Raw genomic sequence first — 20,549 nt, forward strand, 5'->3', positions numbered from 1 at the left:
TTCGATCAAAATCCGATCAGATAGATGACGACGTTCCACAGGGATTGCCAAAGGTGATCATAACCAGAGCATCGACGGATCGCGAACTCTTTGGTGATGACAACGTTGAACTACACTTTGAGCATTTGGAGAAATATGTAGGAAAGAGGAAACAGAATCAATCTGCGCAACAAAATCTGGCGAAACAGAAACGATATCGAACTTGAGTACCCTTCCAAGGAGGCCAAAGCGAATGCGCCCTCGCCATTTTGATGATGACCTGACTACCGACATACTTGCTCATGGTTTGTGAGTCGTGGTGCTGGCACTTTCCCTTGACAATCCTGCATCCGTTTTCATGTCGCACCTCAAGACCTCGGTGCAGAGGGGGCTTTCCGCTTCAGGAAACTTAGGGCTTCGTGCATACGCCACCTGCTTGACAGGCACTTCCAGACATCATCTTGCTTGACACGCAACTTGTTGAAGTACTCCCAGCAGACGAGCTTTTGAGGTGTCACTTTGATCTTATTTGTCCTTCCGACACAATGTCTACCGAAGCCGTCGTTCTACGAAGCACGCTCAAATACTTATACAGATGCCGAGACCTGGATTGTGCATATCATTAGACACATATTCAGGGTATCTCAATGCAACCTATACCAAATTTCATACCTGGGCTAGGAAGATTCTATTGAGCCGACTGGAGCATATCACCGACGAGCTCTGGTCCGGGCTTGAGCTTGGAGCAAATCAGTCATCATCACGGAAATAAATACTCGAGATTTTAGAACAAATTGACGATGGACTGCGTCAACCAGCTTTTAATTAGTGGCCGTGAATACCAGCTCGTAATGGTCGTTACAGTCTATATATAGCTGTTAATCAATGGAAGACAGTCATTATAGCTTACATTCGTATGAAACCGTAAAATACATGTTCCGGTAATTTATGCTTGATCATAATAAGAATTAACAGCTCCATTGCTCTTACCTCCATCCAGGGAACACATCCGACACTTCACAGATGCCACGTCTATGGTACTCCCGGTACCTGGCCTCGGCTCGCCTTCGCTGTCGTCCATTGCTACTATCGGAACAGCCTCCAAACCGGCTGCMCCAGCCTCTACTCTGCCGCACAGTAAACACCGGCACAAATGACCATCGTCCGAACGATTTCGTCCCTCTACGCAAGCAGTTGAAGGAAGAAGCGAGAAGAGCAAAGTCCCAGAGTCGAGATGGTCGAGGGAAAAAGCAAGTGGCAGCTAATGATAAATGGGAGTTGACAGTGGGAATCGAGATCCATGCGCAATTAAACTCCGAAGCGAAGCTTTTCTCAAGTCCGTACAACGCGCGGCGATTGTATGGATGAGTGGACTAACAAGAGATTGCAGGAGCACCGACATCTACCGTCGCAGAGCCAAACACCAATGTAGCTCTATTCGACTTAGCATTTCCAGGCTCACAGCCAGTATGTCATTGATTTTACTGCTCAATTGATAGAGACCGTACTGACACTTCTTTTCCTGCTAGGAATTTCAAGCCGCTACTCTACTCCCTGCAATTCGCGCTGCGATAGCCCTCAACTGTGATATTCAACACACCAGTCGCTTCGATCGAAAACATTATTTCTACCAGGATCAGCCCGCGGGTTATCAGATTACTCAATACTACGGTACGCAGGCGCAATCCAGGAATATGGCAGGAAATGCAGCTAATTCATTTGCTTTAGAACCATTCGCTCGAAATGGATACATCGAGCTGTACGATTACGACGGCATCGCACCCGAGGATGGGAAATTTGTCCGCGTCGACATCAAACAAATACAACTAGAACAAGACACTGCCAAATCTCATGAACATCCGCCGTCCGCGCATTTCCTAGATTTCAACCGCGTCTCGCACCCTCTAATCGAAATCATTACTATGCCCCAAATTCATTCTCCTGCAACCGCCGCGGCCTGTGTCAAGAAGATACAGGCTATTCTACAAGCAACGAGTGCAGTAACTACGGGTATGGAATTGGGTGGCTTGCGTGCAGATGTCAATGTTTCTGTTCGACGGCGGGACGCACCGCCGGGTGCCGGAGAGTACTATGGAGTTCGGGGCCTGGGCCAGCGGACCGAAATCAAAAATCTCAGCAGTTTCAAGGCTGTCGAGGACGCTATTATAGCGGAGCGCGATCGCCAAATTCGAGTTCTGGATGCCGGAGGTGTCGTCGAAGTTGAGACGAGAGGTTGGTCAATTGGTAGCACCGAGACTCGGAAACTTCGCAGCAAGGAGGGCGAAGTTGACTATCGCTATATGCCAGATCCAGACCTGAATCCTCTTGTTATTGACAGCGGGCTAGTGTCCGCCTTGAAGGATACAATTCCTGCTCTACCTGATCAGCTTTTCACCATGCTTATTGGTCCAGCATACGGGATTAGTCTTGAGGATGCAAAGCCCTTGGTGGAACTAGATGACGGTGCACGACTGGAATATTACCAGGACGTCGTCGATGCGCTCCAGGCCCTTCACTCTGGTGAAGAGAGCGATGCAACTAGAAAATTACTTGGTAGAACAGCAGCCAACTGGGTACTACACGAGCTGGGGGCGCTACACACCAAGGCCGATGTGACCTGGCATGCTGACAGTATCCCGGCCCAGACACTGGCGGAACTCATCGATCAATTGATACGCAAAAAGATCACCAGCTCGGTCGCAAAACAAGTTCTAGCGATGATCTTTGACGGAGACCAACGTGCAGTTCATCAACTACTGGAGGAAGAGAACCTCTTGCTACGACCTCTTTCTAGGGATGAGTATATTGCTTTGGCGAACTCGCTGATTGAGGAAAATCCACAAATGGTTGCACAGATACGGGAGAAAGATCGATTAGGAAAAATAAGCTGGTTTGTAGGACAAATGATGCGCCAGGGAGAAAAGGGTCGCGTTGAGGCGCAGCGTGCTGAGGAGATTATACGAGAACTGATCTTGGGGCAGTGATGTATCATGTCTGTCTGCTGTGTATCGGATCTGAAGCCGTTTGCGATAGTATGTGATGTTGTATAGATAGATGATACCCTTGCTACAACAACGTAATATTTCACTTCAACTTCAATGCTTTACATTCCGACGTAACAGGAAATATACGCGACACAAGCAATCAGAGCGAAAATTTTTTCCGACCTAAATTCGGAGCGATTCGTGTCCTCCGGTTCAACCTGTACTTAGGGGAATTGAGGCCGGAGGATGTCACCAACGGGCGAGATCACTCGCGGTTGGCGGCGGATAAGCCCACCTCAACCTGGGAGCTTCGACCGCTAAAAGCAGCTGCACGCGAACAATTAGAACTACCTTTTGTCAAACCACCAGAAACATGGATAATCAAGGGGGCGCCCGGATTCTGTCTGCCTTTCCTCTATTTAAGAGGGATTCTTCCTCTTTATTGACTTCGTGAACTTGCTCTCATCTCCCAATCTCGATAAAAAGAAACATTTTGACATCATCGTCAACTGTCCCCGCATTCACTTTTTAACACACGATTTCCGAACTATTTAACCTTTTGTTCATCTACAACTCAACGGAGAAAGACTACCGTAATTCAAAATGACTGCACCCTCTACAATCAAGCAGCGCTTTCTCTCTCAGTCCAACGACCTCGGTGTCGTAGCTGTGGGCTTCTCCGGTGGCCAGGTGAGGGGTCCTCCGTCCTACCTTTGGCCCGTACGGATGACTAACTGGGGGATTTCTACAGTGCAAAGCAGGCGTTGAAGCGGCGCCTATGGCCTTGATCGAATCTGGCCTTCTCGATCAACTTCACGAAGACCTTAACTATAACGTTCACCACGACAACATTGTGCATGACTATGCGGACCTCATGCCCGCCGAGGACCCGGATCACAGAGGCATGAAGAAGCCTCGTACCGTGAGCGCAGTTACCCAGAAGCTTAGCCAGCAGGTCTACGAACATGCGAAACAAGGAAAGATGGTCCTGACACTTGGTGGTGACCATTCAATCGCTATTGGCACAATCTCTGGTACCGCCAAGGCGATCCGTGAGCGATTGGGTCGCGAGATCGCAGTCATTTGGGTAGATGCTCATGCCGATATCAATCTCCCTGAGGAGAGCCCTAGTGGTAACATCCATGGTATGCCGGTTGCGTTCCTCACGGGACTGGCCAAGGAAGAGAAGAAGGACATTTTCGGCTGGCTCGAGAAGGATCAGCTGTTAAATGTGAATAAGCTGGTTTATATTGGACTGCGGGATGTTGATCGTGGCGAGAAGAGGATCCTTCGTGAGCATGGTATCAAGGCTTTCAGCATGCACGATATTGATAGGTAAGTTGCAATTCACGGCCAAAAGGCCCAAATTTGTACTAACAAGAATTAGACATGGTATCGGCCGCGTTGTTGAGATGGCTCTTGCACACATTGGCAATGATACACCTATACATCTGTCCTTTGACGTCGATGCGCTCGACCCCCAATGGGCTCCTAGCACCGGCACCCCGGTTCGAGGGGGTCTTACTCTTCGAGAAGGTGACTTCATCTGTGAATGTGTCCACGAGACCGGAAACCTGGTTGCTATGGATTTGGTGGAGGTCAACCCTAGCCTGGAAGCCACTGGAGCTGGCGATACTATTCGCACAGGTTGCTCGCTCGTCCGCAGTGCTTTGGGCGATACACTTCTTTAATTGTTGCGTGTTCTGTTTCTCTGCGGTGGATAGACTAGAAGTCAGCCTCATGGTCGCTGTCTCGTTTAAGGAGTTAGAGAGAGTATGCGATATACAGTGCTCGTAGCGTGAATCAAATGTGTCCAATCTCATTTCTCGCAAGGCGTAGAGTAGTTGTCGGATATCCGATGAGCCGTCGGTCGGCGCTAAACCGGATACAGCGACGCGGCTGCCAGCTGTTTGAAGCTTCATGTTCTAGTCTGACTTGACTAACGGCGACTTTACCGCCTACTCTATTTATCTTGCGACTCACCACCGCGCAACGCTTGCTCTCGACAAATCCAACTTTCATTCACATCCCTGCTAGTATCGGTATCCTATTCCTCTTTTGCCTTGGTCTTCTTTTACCTACAAAGCTTACTGCTAGACTTACTCAACTGTCTGCTTCTCCGACAGCTACCTTGCGTCCCCGCATCAACTTGTTGACTGTTTCGATCACAACACACCACGCGAAGAGTCATCGCAGGCTAGCTTTGCGCCACTCCTGAAAACACCAAAGACTTACAATACCTGATATTATCTTTTCTATCTATTACCTCTCCTCCCGCGATACGCTCTCTGGTTGCATCATTGCCGTGGCGATTATCATTCACCTCTAGCAGGGCGTATGCTGAAGGGCAGCACCATCGGGCGATGGCAGAGTAATTCGCGCAAGGTTATCGCCAAACATTCTTCACACTGAAACAAAAATTACTGTGTGAGCAAGCGAATTCGCCAGCAGTCGACTCCAACGAGCCGACAGACGAGTCCAACGGAGTATGCTTCTGCGACTCCCGCCCACGCTTCATTACCCCATCACCGTCAAATCGCTGCTTAAGCGCCCGGGCGATTCGGTAGAGCGGGGTGATCATCTGTTCTGGTATGTCTACAAGACGACTGTTATTGAGGGCGATGGATTAGGCAACGATATCGAGGTCCAGAAGGAATTTCCTATCAAGTTCGAGTCGAGCGTTGATGGTACAGTGGTGGAATGGAAGATATCCAAGGGAGACATTATCGATGAACCGTAAGTGGTGGTGGATCGGTTGCGACGAATAATGTGGCTGACTTGAAAAGGGTAAACGTTGTGGAGATAGACGAGCCATGCGCTCACGAAGTTCAGTTTGGAGGGATGTGCGCAGAGTGCGGAAAAGACATGACAGCGTATGGTTTTACTTTGTATACCTGAATTCAGCTGCATCAGAGGTACTGACATTTCCTGTTGGTAGTGCAAATTACAACACCGATGTCATGGACGCAATGCGAGCGCCGATTCAGATGGTTCACGACAATACCGCGCTTACAGTCAGTCAAAGAGAAGCTACACGAGTTGAAGAGGATGCAAAGCGCCGACTATTGGCCTCTAAACGGCTGTCCCTAGTTGTCGACTTGGACCAGACTATCATCCACGCGACGGTAGACCCGACAGTTGGAGAATGGAAGGAAGACAAGAATAACCCGAACCATGAAGCAGTCAAGGATGTGCGCGCATTTCAGCTTACTGATGATGGACCTGGTATGCGCGGGTGCTGGTACTACATCAAACTTCGGCCTGGTCTGGAGAGTTTCTTGCAGAATGTTTCCGAACTTTACGAGCTACATATTTACACCATGGGCACGAGAGCATATGCGCAACACATCGCTAATATTATCGACCCCGATCGAAAACTCTTTGGTGATCGCATTCTTAGCCGGGATGAAAGCGGCAGTCTTACCGCAAAGAATCTACAGCGTCTGTTTCCTGTTGATACCAAAATGGTTGTGATTATCGACGATCGCGGTGATGTCTGGAAGTGGAATCCTAACTTAATCAAAGTATCGCCATATGATTTTTTCGTTGGCATCGGTGATATCAATTCGAGCTTTCTGCCAAAGAAGCAGGAGTTGGCGCCAGGGAAAACAAAGGGCGAAAAGCCAGCGGTCACCCCTCGTAGTGGACACCATGTTAATGGCACTACTCAAGCGAAGGAAGCTGGAATGGAAGTCTCGGCGTTGGAACAACTTGTTACGATGGGCGGAGGAGATAATCCAACAATGCTTCAAGAGCAAACTACGCAACAAGAAGAAACAATCATGCACCAAGTGGAGGATCGGCCGTTGCTACAGAAGCAGAAGGAGCTGGATGCGGAAGATGATGCCTCAGAGTCACAAGCAGGTGCCGACAGCGAGACATCCACATCAAGTATGGAGGATTCTCAGGATCTTACACGGCAGAGACATCACTTACTGGAAGATCATGATCAAGAATTGTTCTATCTACAAGACCGGCTGGAAAATGTGCACAAGCAATTCTTCGAAGAGTATGAACGGCGTCGAAAGAGGAACCTTGAGAAAGGACGGATTTCTATACTCCGAGGCGAGAGGACTATCCGTGATCGGGATATTGACCTAGAATTACTGCCTGATATCAAGGTTGTCATGCCACAGATTAAGGCTAAGGTTCTCGGGGGCGTTGTTCTCGTGTTTTCGGGGGTTTTACCTCTAGGAACCGACCTGCAGAATGCCGACATTTCGCTCTGGGCTAAAAGCTTTGGAGCTATCATTTCATCTCGAATCGGATCCAAAACGACACATTTGGTGGCAGGAAGAAACCGGACAGCTAAAGTGCGGGAGGCAACAAGATATCCTCGAATCAAGATTGTTACGACGCAATGGCTTTTGGATAGTTTGACAAGCTGGAAACACATGAATGAGGAACCGTATCTGATTCCGGTACATCCAGAAGATCGCGGCGAGCCTGTGTTGGGCAGTTCGCCTGGCTCTAAGCTCGGGAGTTCCTGGCTTTCTTCTTCCGACGATGATACGGGTGTATCGCTTACAGATGACGACGGTAAGTCAACCATCAATTTGTTGGAGCTTTGTAGTACTAACTTCATTCTAGGTGTCAACGAAGAAATCATCAGATCGTCCGGAATGACCGAACATTCGCCGGTCGGATATACCGCAGCGGAACAAGCAGCGGTGCACGACGAGCTCAAGGAGTTTCTGGGAAGTGATGATGATGACAGCGACGACGAAGAAGATGAGGATTACGTCGACGATGGAGAGGAAGATGACGACGCGGATAACGACAGCGAAGAAGAACTAGCCGTTCCAGCAAGTCCGGAATCTCGCAAACGAAAACGTGAAGGGGACGAAGAACCAGAAGCTGAAGGCGAAGGCGCAGCTATTGCACCCCTTACACAGCGACTGAAAAGATCTGGAGGCGATGATGGCGAAGATACATCGAAACAAGACATTGTCATCACTACCGGGACCGGAGAAGAGGACGAAAGCTACAACCAAAGCAGCTACACAGAGAACGCAGACTACGATGAGGACGAACTAGAGAGGGAAATGCTCGCCGCCTTCGAGAACGGTGAATACGACGAGAATGCCGAAGACGCAATTGGCGCAGATAATGGTTGATATTTCTTTTTCATTGTTTTCAGGTTAGTTGGTGGTATCATGTGATAACTCATGTACATTTTTACCTTGCATATGGAAGGCGTGATGGCAAGCGTGGGATTTACTTTTGACTCGCAATTTTATTATGAGAACTTGTCTTATCAGTTTATTACATTATGGCCAGTGTGGTATTCAATATCAGTAACACATTGGTATGAATCTTAAACTATCATACATCAGATAAGTTAATCAAGGGTCCCGAAGGTATAATCATAACGCGTGCATCCCATCAAACATGAGTGTATGGATCTAGTTGGAGAACTTGGAAGGAACGTCTTTTCTATACGTGCAAAGCAAGTCAGCCACCATTCATTTATTTCCTCCATAAGAGAATTGTAAGCAGTTGACAAGCGTGAACGTACCCAGTCACCTTCTCAAACAAGTTACGAGCACCGTCGGTAATCTTCTCGTTTGTGCTGCGCATCTTGGCAGGGTCGATTTTTCCTTGGCCGTATTTCTTTTCGGCGAAGTCGAGGCCTGTGTGCAGTTAGTATATACAATTGTATAAACTAAGAAAAAGAAAGGGCGACGTACCCTTGTCGACGTAGTCCTCGTTCTGGGGGTTGCCCTGTTGTTGTTGCTGGTTGGGATCCATTGTGATAGATATTTGAGTTGGTGGGAGGTAAATGTATTGATTATATTGAGGTTTGTGTCTAGAAAAGAAGGCAAGATAGGGGGAAATGGGTATTTATATTCGTGGCATGATATGTTTTTCTGGTAAATCGATCTGGAGGCTTAGACACATGTAGATCTCGACGTAGTAGACGACGTCATTGCGGGAGTCCAGCGTCTCGGCGGTCTGCCGCCACGTTGGGATGGTGGACACAGAGATACAGTGCACGCCTTTCCTATTGGATTATCGCTAGATCTTGGCCGAGGAGCTTTCAGGTGGTGTATCTAGAGCAAATCGCATGAGATGTGCCAAGGGAAAGGATGAAATTGCGTCGCGGGGAAGCTCGGCGATGACGTAGGTAGTAGACTTCTATTGGAAGTCCTGACCTAGCCCTAAATCTGGATGATATGTTTGATGAGGTATGAAAGTTATGCAGAACATGAGAATGGCAGGATTCAGTAGTTATTAGTGAGTCATCATGCTCAGGGCTGCTCAGGGTGCAACGTTGGGAATTTATACGAACTAAAATATGAATGTTCAGCCTACAAACTGCGTTGTAAGTAAGATCAATGATAGATGCTCAAGTACACAAACATAAATCATACAGTCATGGTAATACACATCCAGCCATGCACGAATAGATACAAAACACCGACTTCGCCTCTATTTACACCATACCAAACCCAACGGTAATACATTATGACACCTGACCGTCAGGAGCCAACCGATCGATCAATTAGCATCACGATGCACCTGCCACGACATGACCATCATCCAGAAATAAAACACAGTATTCACAAGTTCAAACGCAAATGCGGCTTTCCAGCAATTACCTATAAACATACACTATCAGCATCCCAGTGACTCTTCAATGAGAGTAGAAGTCCAACTTACATATATTATTTTGCGTCAACCAAGCCAAAGCTTCTATCGTATTCCCCTCATACGGCAAATTCGACACATAGTTCTGACAATTCGAATTGACATTTGCCTGAGCGCCGTAGAGCTGGAGACCAGTCTCTATCAGCCCCGTTAACCATAACGTGAATAGCAGGAAACTGCCGATGATTATTATGCCGGGGAGAAGGAATCGTTGGGCCGCGAGGATGAGGATGATGAGACAGAAGGCGACGCCGAGGGCTCCACAGACGGTCATGAAGGGGAAGAGCCTGTTATCAACCCTTGTTAGTTACGAGGGCTCAATCTTTGGGGATTGAACTAACGTACCATGGTGTTCCTAGGTGTAATTGTGATTGAACGACCATGAACCACGCAAATATTCCCAGGCATGTCCCCGATCCAGCGAGGACGGTGASGAGCCATATGTTTAATTGCAGTTCTGGCCATTGGTACCGCCTCCGAGCTGTTGTTCGTCTGTACGTCGGCATGCTGGATCAATATCGAAAGGATAACGCCGGAGCGTAAAAGAAATTCGTCGTCTGACTCGCCGGTACTTCACAGGCAGTTTGAAATAAATTTTGTAACGTTGTGAGGAAGATTGGGCTTATAACTCCTAGATATTTGCGTCTATTGTTCGGCGTTGTATATCTTCCGTTCAGCTTCGATTTGGGCGCAAACTGAAAGACAGCAGCGCGCTTCAATATATGGTAGACAAATATATGGAAGTCGGTAAATCCTACCCGACGGTAGCCCTGAACAACCAACCTTCAATTAAAAGTCTCCACGATGTGATCTGGCAGTGTTTGGTCTGTTATGCGAGCCACGTCTGGTGTCTCCGCACCTTAGGATTTAGCAGTATGTATGGTAATAGATAGTCAGTCCATCGCAGTCAGCCAGTGAAAGCGAATCAAATGAAGATGACGGTAGAGAATAAGATAAAATATAGAATTACCAATCATAAACTGCATATGCACGAACAAGAATATACAGAAAAGATAGAAAATTGATCATATTCAAGACGCAAAACAAACAAATCATCACCGCCTTCTGCCTGACCGCCTTATCGTTGCCTTAGCCTACGTTTGCCGAGTGGGGCAGTCCGCCTCTGTTTGGTTGGTCCCTGCGTTGCTATGCTGGTCTGAAGGACAACGATGAAGCTAACAATACGGACTTACACATAAGATCTTGCTAAATCAACATACTGAATTCATATGGTTATATATATTCATACTCCATTTCTTAGAGGATCAATCACAAAGTCCGATATACTACATAGCAGAGACCTCGAATCGGAAAAACAGCAATCGACCAGAAAGGATAAAAATTCAAGCAAACTAGGTTGGTATCTCATGTCGAGACGATCGTATCTCTTGCGATCTGCTCATTTGTGCTCACACAAGAAAGTGTTCTGGAAGTCGTAGACGCAACTTCTGCAATTGCCAGTACATTTTCTTCTGCAGTTCAGCAACACGTTGATAAGCTTACTTGGCCTTGGCGAGACCGACGGCACCGTTGCCCAAGTCGTAGACGCTGTACCACTTGCGAAGGAAAGCGTCTCCAAGAATAGCGAGAGGGCCAACAGGCTCAGGGAAGTCCATGCCCATAAAGGCGCTGATGCAAGATCCCTGGACTTCTAGAACGTAGTCAAAGGCGGTGATGGAGAAGTTGTATCCGCTCAAGGTGACAGTGAGGTCGGGGAGAGAGTCACGCTTAGCGCAGTCGACAGTGTATTGGCCGTTCCATGACTTGGAAGCACCGATTTCCTTGTTCCTAGAAAGATGTCAGCATGTATTATAAACTGTAATGATTAGGATGACTTACAAGAGCTCGGCAAGGGTGGAAGGAAGAGCAATGAGCGAAGTGCCAGTGTCAAGGATGACTCCAGTGTTCTCAAGCTCAGCAACATTATCGCCAAAAGCAATGGCGTCAAAGTCCACCTCCCAATAGGCCTTACGACGAAGTGGAATTTTGACCAATTCTCCAGTGTAGTGGCTCTTGTCAATACCACCAAAGGTGGCTTCGGAGTCGTCACCTTCCTTGTTGCTGTCGCCGAGATAAAAGGCAAAGACAGGCTCGTCGAGAGTCTTCTGGTTCAGCAAGTTATAGAAGGGAGGGACAATCTTGTTGACAGAAATGGTGTCGAAACCAAGACCCAAGATACCGTCAAAGCGGCCAAAGGCGAAAGCCAAGCCAGGCTCGTTTGTGGCCTCGGCAAAGTCTTGATCCTTGATGGAAAGATCGCCGATTGTCACAGTGTCGCGAGAAACGAAGCCCTCGAGACTACCTGAGCCGTACTGGATGGCAAAGTCGCTGCCGTTCTTCTTGTAGGTGGAGGAAGAGGACGAGTCGTACTTGCTGTGCAAGTAGCAAGCAATGGAGTTGCAAGAGGATGAAGGAACCCACAAGTTCGAGCTGCCGGTATCAAGGACAACCTTGAAGTTCTGAGGGGGGGTACCGATGGTGATTTCTGAGAAGTCTAGACGGGGTAATTAGCATCGGTTTATCGTCAAGACCATACGAGAGTATTACATACACTGAGCGTTCAGAAAGTTATCGACCAGCACATCGTGGCCGCCCTCGGGTTGGATGGAGGTGTCCTGGTACATTCCCTCAGGGACAGCACCCATGTACTTCTGACCCAGAGATCGCATGTGGTCGTTCATGCTGCGTTTATCCTTAACAAGATCATTGTAAGTTCAAGCCTATAGAGAAATAGAAGAAATGAAAGTAGGGATATCGTACAAATTGCTCAGACAGAGGCACCTTGTCCAGCTTGAGCTTGTGGACCTTGGCGGTAGCAGCGCCGACCAGCGCGGCGGCTGCGAGCACAGAGGTAGTCTTCATGATGACCAACCAAAGCTGAGTATCAAGTGAGTGACAGTGGATGAAAGCAGATGGACAAAGGATAAAGCTGGACTGTTTGTTATTGCTGATGGAAGAGAAGGGAGGTTGATGATGATGGGAGGATGATGATGGGGAGTTGATAAGGGAAGGGAAAGGTACGGAGTGAGAGATAGGTAGATAAGTGTAGGAGCTCCTCTCTGGGGTTTCGGGACAGTGGAAAGGCCGGTCGCAGGTGATGACGATGATGTGCTGGTTGCTGGAGCAAAGCGGGCCCCGGTTGGTCACGGGCTGGCAGGCAGCCGCCAAAACAGGAGATACGTACCAAGACCCCCTGCACCGCCAATCAGCGCCCAGTCTTCGTCCCGCAACCAGGGCGCCCTCGTGACTTGCTGGACACTGGACAGAAGCCGCCGAGGCACCAACTTTTCGGTGCCTGATCCTGTCTACGACTCTACACTAATTGGTCCTTGTCATGCATGCTATCTGCACAATAATTCAGACACTGAATATGCAGTGTATTGTTGCACATGAAGCATTGCACTCTGGGCAAGCTATCAGTATATCATCAGGAGCATCCAAATGACTCCTTTGATCTCGCCTCCCTAGCCAATGCCTCATCACGTACTACCTTAAACAACATTTGAAGACACATGATACTACGTACTACGTGAATATCACTAACTTCACAAGTATATCCACGTCTCCTCGGAATGACTGAAGTACGAATGCACGTTGCGCACATGTGAAGATGAATCTATGTATTGACGCTACAAGTAATCCCTGGACCATGAGAATATTGCTATCGAAGGCCAAGAAACTCAACTCAACATGCAAAGGAGCCGTCCCATGGTGCCTGCCTCACTTGTAGAAATCGAACCTAAGGAGCATACCAGTTAGTAAGCCTGACTTGGATACGCATACGCGAAAGAAAAGAGTGACATACTTATCGGCTTCCTGGCTAGTCTTGACTTGGCTGGAGTACGCATCTTCCAGGTCGGATTGAATGATGTTGTAACGGTTCTTTCGGACAGCACGTAGACCAGCTTCTTGCATGATAGCGGCAATAACGGCACCAGATAGAGGTTCGTTTCGAACAATCAACGAGTCCAAATCCACCTCGGGCGAAAGAGACATCTTAGCTGCGATGGTTGAGAATATCAGACGACGCTCTCGGCGGTCCCGGAGAGAAGGGAATTCAATCTTGCGGTCGAGACGACCTGGTCGAAGCAGGGCGGGATCTAATGTATCTGCTCGGTTGGTGGCCATGATAACCTTGACATTGCTACCTTGATCGAAACCGTCCATCTGATTCAAAAGTTCGAGAAGAATACGCTGCACCTCACGATCGGCACCTGTCTGTGCATCAAAACGCTTGGTGGCAATAGCGTCGATTTCATCAATGAAAATAATGGCAGGCGAGTTCTCGCGAGCCATTCGGAAGACATCGCGAACCATACGGGGTCCTTCTCCTAGGTATTTCTGAACGAACTCAGAACCGACGACACGGATAAAACTAGCTGTTGTGCTGTTGGCCACAGCCTTGACCAACATGGTCTTTCCGGTGCCTGGGGGACCATAGAGCAACACACCGCGAGGAGGATCAATACCTAAGAAGACTTGTTAGGTCTCGTAGCTAACTGTTAGTCGAAAGAAGGACCTACCGATCTGCTGATAAAGGTCTGTATGTGTAAGCGGTAATTCCACGGCCTCTCTGATCTCTTGTTTCTGCATATCCAATCCACCAACATCGGCATATGTGACATCAGGCTTCTCGTGCGCGCCTAGCATCGCGATGGACGAATCTGCTTCGGGAGGGAGAATATCGACGAGCGAGTTCGAGTGCCTGTGCAAAGCAACGGATGACGATGGCTTCAATTTCTCTCGGTCAAGGGTGGAAAGGATGCGGACGACGTAGTTGGAACCGGTTGACGACTGCACAATTCCGGTACTATCACAAATCTCACGTATCAGTATTTATGAGTCAACTCGAACTGCTGGTAACTCACTTCTGATCGATAGCTTCCATGAATTGACCGATCACCAAAGGAACACTTTGTATCCGCTTGATCTCTTCTTGGGCTCGTACTAATTCCCTTTTTAAACTCCTATAAGACAGAATACTTGTGAGAAAAGACCAGACACGATAGATACATAGCCGTCAACTAAAATGAACCACATACCTCTGCTCATCTTTGATGTACTCCTCTTGGAGATGGATGTACCTAGCTCATAATGTCAACTCTCGCCGCTCAAAAGAATCCTTGATAGCTTACTCTAAATGCCTTTGAAGACGCTTCAAGGTAGCATATTCATCGCCGCTGTCATTGCCGGTTCCCTCTAATGAATCTATGATGGGAACTGAGTCTGCTGGTGTAGGGCGCTTGTGGACTGCCACGCTGTTGGCGGGATTCTCGACGGCGACGTCAGCCATGACGGATGACAGGGGTCAGAAAGTCTCAAAAGGTCGTCGTTGTATGAAGTTCGTGCTTATTTTTAAATTAATCGACAAAGAAAAGAGTGGTGTAGATGACTGATGGAATGGTGTTGCTTGGTAAGATGGTGCTCGGAGCTTGGATGTAATCTAAGCAGGAGCTTCCCGACTCCAGAGCTTCACGACTTAGATGATTCTGAAGATCACGTGACCACGGTCAATCATAATAACGAATTCAAAATTTGCATTTTTTTCCCGAATCACGAATATTTCAAAGGAAAATTAGTGTGAAAATACCCATGCATGAAATCACACAGTAATTCTTGTTTCAGTTTTGAGTCCAACCTTGGGATATGAAGAGACACCATTTGGAGTTCAATCTTAGTACGAGTCTGGGCGACAAATATGAATAGATCTACGAACGGCTGAAACTGGAGACGTCCTGAACAGTCCAGCAGGCATATATTCACTGGTTTCGTACTTCGCTGACTGTTTCCATTGCCTTGGGGCATTTCCACAAGTCACTATCGAGAGGACACCCCAAGTCCGGGGCTGACCAAGATCTTCTATGCAGGCTATGTTGAAACTTAGAACGAAAGTCACGCAGGAAGGCTAAAGTAATTATGAACCCTGGGTCCGCATAACTCGTTCCTTTGGTGTAAGTTTCAATGTTGGCAGCGAGCCGAGGATTGCCGTACTTTCGTAGCCCATTTGTGATCGGCGCCTGATACGGAACCATACATGAAAGTACTATGTGTGAACCTACCTGACTCTGACATACCGTTTGTCATCTAGTTAGTAGCCGTGATGAGTCTTATCGGCGTTGCTCAATATGAGAAATTGCAAATCATGTATAGCTCAAGCACGCCCCTCACCGACCAAGCTCGATTGTTTGTTCTGTTAGTTTTCACACCATCTCTCCTGTCCTTCTCGTTTCGAATTGATCTCATTTCCCTTTTTTTCCAAAGATGAGATCGTTATAGACTAGCAATCAGCCCGTCCACGGTGGAATCGTACACAGCCGGACCACGTCTGGTAAGGCTGGACAAGTCGAGTGAGCCTGACAAGCAGTCATGGTGGATGCTCTCCTAGGAATCCTCTCGCATGACAGCAATGCGATGAGGTTATAACATAGACTTCGTCGTCGTGACATGTAGAAATACAGTGTCGGAGAGCAAAGTAAAGCTGATCGAAATAACACACTGGCTGGCAGGCTGGTTATAACTTCAAAGGCCAATTGGATGTCGAGAGACGACGGTTCAAAGAAGATTAGCGCATCGGAAATTACACTAACTATTTCCGGGATAGCGATAACAGCCTCGGTCACGCCAGGCAGCGAGGCCCCCAATGATCGGGGCGCTCATTCCAAGTTCTTTTTTCAAGAGTTTTCCTGCTTTTCCCGTGAAACCCAACCCGCTCCCATCGACCTCTGTTTCCCCCCGACTGTTCCTGTCACAGAAATAACGCTGCCCTGCTATCTCATTTGCTGTCATACTCTCTGGAGCACGCAGCTCCTGCTTATATATTTTTTTCTCCCGCGTTGGCCTTCCCTTGCGTGTACCGCAATTATCGCCCCCCCCCCGGCCACGCACCAGATTCGTTCTGAAATTATCATTCCCTTTAACCCTCTATTTCTCTCCACGGCCCTACCATTCCTGCGCCTCCACTTTCTCCCCTCCCCCAAAAAGGATAGGATATTTGGTGTTGCTCCATTCTGTCCTTAGACCCTTTTTTTATCTAAGGTAGGCTGCTTCCCCTGCCTCTTTCATCGCCTTATTGCTTGGCCAGATGGATCCTGGTGTCGCCTTTCACCTCAATTAGCCCGATGACCCGCCAACGCACTGGCCTTTTTATCAGCACAACACATTATGGGATGTACCTCAAATGCCTAATTGAATATGGATAAATGGATTGATTCTATTTGCTGTTGTTTATTTAAGTTACCAGAAATAATGCTGATCGAAACAAAAAGMAAGTCAAGAAGCGTCGATATCTGCTGTTCGGTCCATTCCGCTCGCAGCTACCGCCTTCCTCTCGTGCTTGCGCAGGTCCCGTGACTTCCCTACTTCCGCCAACTTGTCACACTTGTCGCTCAGCCAGAGCGCTATTTTCGGATTACCGAACGAGTCGTCCATCGCGCTCACTCGCACCACGGCCTTTATAGCTAAATCAACCTTGTCGGTATGTATTCATTCCCTTCTTCTTCTTTGAGTTCGTCCAGCCCGATATGCGCATGCCTCTGTTCGCTTAGAACTTCACGTTTAGTCGCGCCTGCCCCTTCCACCACTCTCTTTGTATTGCCCCGGTACCCTCTTGACGCGTCTAGAACATTTTTCGGCGTGACATCACTCCACTTCCAGTCAATGTTTGCCTGAAAGCTCTTTTTTGGTCGATCTGATGCTCTTTGGACGCGCTTCTAATAGCGATTGGCGTTTATCCTTGATGTCTTGCTGATCATTTGTTGTTCAGATGGGTTGGCCAATCCACACGACATGAATGCGTGGCTAACGGACGCCTCTAATATCCCCAACCATGACAATGGGACATTTAATGGGACCATCGATCCATCCATGGCTTTCCTCCAGCCATCGCAGGCTCCCCAAGACCCTGCTCAATTCCAGCGCATGTTCCAGAATGGAGTCCCTCGCAACGCCTCCCCCGGCTTTCACAATCCTAACCAGGTGATACCGTCAAAGCGGCCGAGACCTGAAGATGGAATACCTATTTCTCCAAGACAAGCGCCAGGCGGAGTGCCAGTGTCACGTTCTCAAACACCACAAGTTTCCTATTCAGGTTATCAAGGGTCGGCGAATGGAAACCCTCAATTTGCGCATCCGACGGCTTATCAGCATCTCCAGCAGCCACAACAACGAGGCCCAATAAACACATCACAGTCTCCTAGTCTGCAAGAATTCGACCAGCACGGCGTTCAAAAGATGCAGACCTCGTCCCCCAGTCCTTTCTCTCCTGCAGGTCCTGTAGCAAATCAAATCTCCCCACCCCAATCTGACCACGGAAGCCGAGTCAACACACCACAAAACAACACTTACATACAGGGACAGCCTTTTCCTCAAGGGATAGCCCCTCAGTTCACACAGCAAGCGGCTATGACATCGGGCGCGACCCCGGCTACTATGCAAGCTCAAATGGCCAACATGCCGCAGGGTTTCTCGCCCCAGGCTATGGCTGCGCAGCAGCAACGGCTCTATCATATGCAACTACAGAATCAAGCCCGCCAGATGCAAGTCAACAATCCTGCAATGGTAGGCCGTCAGAACAGTGCAATGAACCCTATGGTCAACCCTCAAATGGCTGCCTTGCGCCAGATGCAGCACAACATGGCCCAGCCCAACATTTCTAAAGCCAACAGCCCGGAGATTTTCTTGAAAACCTTGCAAAAGTTTATGATGAATCGCAACCAGCCTCTGGATCTCAATCCCGTTATAAGCGGTCGACCTATCCACCTGATGCAATTGTACGCCACTGTAATGAAAATGGGCGGTTCCAAAAAGATATCGACTACCAATATGTGGCCGGCAATCGCGCAGGCACTACAATTCCCTCCCCAGCAATATCCAAATGCCGCTCTAGAGATCCGCGACATTTATGCCAAGAATCTTGCCGCCTATGAACACGCTATCATCATGAGTAGCCATCAACAGAAACAAATGGACAGCATGCAACAAAATGCGCTACAGCGACAGTCTACTGATCCCAACTCAATGCAGTTCCAACAATCTCCCGTCAAAGCACTTCCAGAGTTCGGAGCTCAGGGATCCGAGCAATTCACCCAGTCACCTCAGGTCACAGCGACTTTGTCGAACAGTATGCCGGCAGGTGCTACAAATGGCATTGCAACCCCTCAACAACCTCGACAAGCTAAGCAACAAACACATCCGCAACAGCCCCAGCCGCCCCACGGTCAATCAAACCAACGAGCGGGAGTTCATCGCCAAGCGCAGATACCAGCTTCCCCGGCCGACCCATCTTTGCAGGCGCAAGTTGCGCCACCTGGAGCCTCAGCTAAATCAGTCGCTGCTACGGGGAAGCCCGCAGCAGAACAAGAGGCGGCCCCTGCCAAAACCATCAAACATCACATCGATAAGACTTTTAAAGCAACTGTGCTTCCGGACAATCATAGGCATGGTCCTGTGGTAATAGATGAGATCTACCAACTCGGCGAAGAAATCACAAGGTTAAAGCCTAACGTACCCTCCTTTCCCGAGTTGGGAGTGATTGATATTCATGCTCTGACCATGAGCATCAAGTCTGGTATACATGCTGAAATACGAGTGGCTTTGGATACCTTAATGACCTTATCCTCTGAAGCTTCAGTTCTTTCTTTGGATAATTGCGATGATCTTGTGGAAACCTTAGTCGATTGTGCGGAAGAACAGCTCGATTTGCTTGCGGAGAATGCAGCCGAGGTTTCCGATGAAATGTTGCTGCCGTCCTACGAAGAGGTGATTCGCGGCTGCCACGTAGAGATGGCGTCGCTTCTAAATGTTCCAGAATTTGGCAGTTTGGGCTACGAACTCGATCGAGCCGCTGATAGGGTGCTTTGTATCACTGCGCTACTCAGGAATTTCTCGTTTTCGGAATCCAATTTCAACATACTGGGAAGCGCTCCAGTCATTACAATGTTCTCTACGATCATTAGATATTTGGGCACCCGCAATATGTTGTTACGTACCAACCAGAATATTTTGGACTTTATGAAAGATACCGTCACATATTTGAGCAACATCGCTCAAAGCGTTCTGTTGCCGGGCAAAGAAGAGGCATCTTGCTTGCTTCATTTTCTTCTATCCTTCGCGCCACTGCCGACTCCGGTGCTCGGCCCAGACGGTGTCACATTCACTCAATACTCGCCCTCCATACATAAATATACACCGGCCGCAATTGATGGTTTGGCCAAGCTTCTTGCCCGCGATGAGCCGAATCGCATGTATTTCAAGGCAATCTTCCAGGAATCTCCGTGTTCTCCTCAGAATGAATTGCTCACTCGTGCATTTGGTATGGCTATTTGTCCTGTGCCTGATCAACCACGGAAACCATTGTCATTTGCAGATGCCCGGAAAGTCTTTCTCATGCAAGGGCTACTAGCTGCGGAGATTCTCACGAGTCTTGTTGATGGTATTACCGCGCGAACATGGCTTCAGTCAACTGACAGATTCGCTATTCATTTGTTACGACTATGCTGTCTGCTCAGCACTGACCGCCTTGCCATGCCACCAAACCCTCGTCATCCACAGGCGCGAAACCAACCAGACCCTGAACACCATGCTTATGTATCCATAATCAACCGCGGCTTAAGCATTCTTCGAAAGCTTGCCGAAAAGTCTAAACAGGAAGACTCCCTATCCGGACGACCTTTCCCATTAGGCGTGTTGCCCAAACGAGAAAGTCTTTTAGGTGCTTTGTTAACACCAAATCTAGAATCTAGCGTGGTGAAACAGTTGATTGCATATGCAGGGTTGGGGGAGTAATTTCGAGAAGAAAACCATGTAACTTGATAATTTCTTTTCTTTTTGTCGTGATTCATCCGATCTGATTGATACCTTTGTGTTGAATATTCCTTTCTGACCTGTACCTTTAAAATTGCAACTGTACCATTGGAACATCAGACGGTTGGGGGTGTC

The 20,549-nt window shown here is 48.2% G+C and overlaps 7 protein-coding genes across 7 annotated transcripts; 4 read left to right on the top strand and 3 right to left on the bottom strand.

The window, feature by feature from the left end:
- Positions 1-1,002: 1,002 nt before the first annotated feature.
- Positions 1,003-2,963, top strand: BHQ10_000910 (uncharacterized protein; the record flags this gene model as incomplete). Its single annotated transcript, XM_040881979.1, has 4 exons — positions 1,003-1,315; positions 1,370-1,446; positions 1,509-1,650; positions 1,708-2,963. 4 exons carry the CDS (start codon positions 1,003-1,005, stop codon positions 2,961-2,963), a joined length of 1,788 nt encoding a protein of 595 aa, XP_040729415.1.
- A 603-nt stretch (positions 2,964-3,566) lies between these two features.
- On the top strand, positions 3,567-4,654 carry BHQ10_000911 (uncharacterized protein; the record flags this gene model as incomplete). The annotated part of the gene is made up of 3 exons (XM_040881990.1): positions 3,567-3,653; positions 3,715-4,298; positions 4,351-4,654. 3 exons carry the CDS (start codon positions 3,567-3,569, stop codon positions 4,652-4,654), a joined length of 975 nt encoding a protein of 324 aa, XP_040729416.1.
- Positions 4,655-5,451: 797 nt separating this feature from the next.
- BHQ10_000912 (uncharacterized protein) lies at positions 5,452-8,080 on the top strand (the record flags this gene model as incomplete). The annotated part of the gene is made up of 4 exons (XM_040882001.1): positions 5,452-5,699; positions 5,750-5,836; positions 5,902-7,502; positions 7,554-8,080. 4 exons carry the CDS (start codon positions 5,452-5,454, stop codon positions 8,078-8,080), a joined length of 2,463 nt encoding a protein of 820 aa, XP_040729417.1.
- A 288-nt stretch (positions 8,081-8,368) lies between these two features.
- On the bottom strand, positions 8,369-8,714 carry BHQ10_000913 (uncharacterized protein; the record flags this gene model as incomplete). Its single annotated transcript, XM_040882012.1, has 3 exons — positions 8,369-8,399; positions 8,482-8,596; positions 8,654-8,714. The coding sequence occupies 3 exons, from the start codon at positions 8,712-8,714 to the stop codon at positions 8,369-8,371; spliced, it is 207 nt and encodes a 68-aa protein (XP_040729418.1).
- Positions 8,715-11,113: 2,399 nt separating this feature from the next.
- Positions 11,114-12,476, bottom strand: BHQ10_000914 (uncharacterized protein; the record flags this gene model as incomplete). Its single annotated transcript, XM_040882023.1, has 5 exons — positions 11,114-11,402; positions 11,454-11,987; positions 12,036-12,108; positions 12,166-12,307; positions 12,375-12,476. 5 exons carry the CDS (start codon positions 12,474-12,476, stop codon positions 11,114-11,116), a joined length of 1,140 nt encoding a protein of 379 aa, XP_040729419.1.
- Positions 12,477-13,334: 858 nt separating this feature from the next.
- Positions 13,335-14,907, bottom strand: BHQ10_000915 (uncharacterized protein; the record flags this gene model as incomplete). Its single annotated transcript, XM_040882034.1, has 6 exons — positions 13,335-13,353; positions 13,420-14,083; positions 14,138-14,424; positions 14,483-14,581; positions 14,657-14,698; positions 14,750-14,907. 6 exons carry the CDS (start codon positions 14,905-14,907, stop codon positions 13,335-13,337), a joined length of 1,269 nt encoding a protein of 422 aa, XP_040729420.1.
- A 2,492-nt stretch (positions 14,908-17,399) lies between these two features.
- On the top strand, positions 17,400-20,396 carry BHQ10_000916 (uncharacterized protein; the record flags this gene model as incomplete). The annotated part of the gene is made up of 1 exon (XM_040882045.1): positions 17,400-20,396. One exon carries the CDS (start codon positions 17,400-17,402, stop codon positions 20,394-20,396), a length of 2,997 nt encoding a protein of 998 aa, XP_040729421.1.
- Between the last annotated feature and the right edge of the window lie 153 nt (positions 20,397-20,549).

This window comes from Talaromyces amestolkiae (assembly GCF_001896365.1).
Source record: "Talaromyces amestolkiae strain CIB chromosome Unknown scaffold1.1, whole genome shotgun sequence".
NCBI classification, from domain to species: Eukaryota; Fungi; Ascomycota; class Eurotiomycetes; order Eurotiales; family Trichocomaceae; genus Talaromyces; species Talaromyces amestolkiae.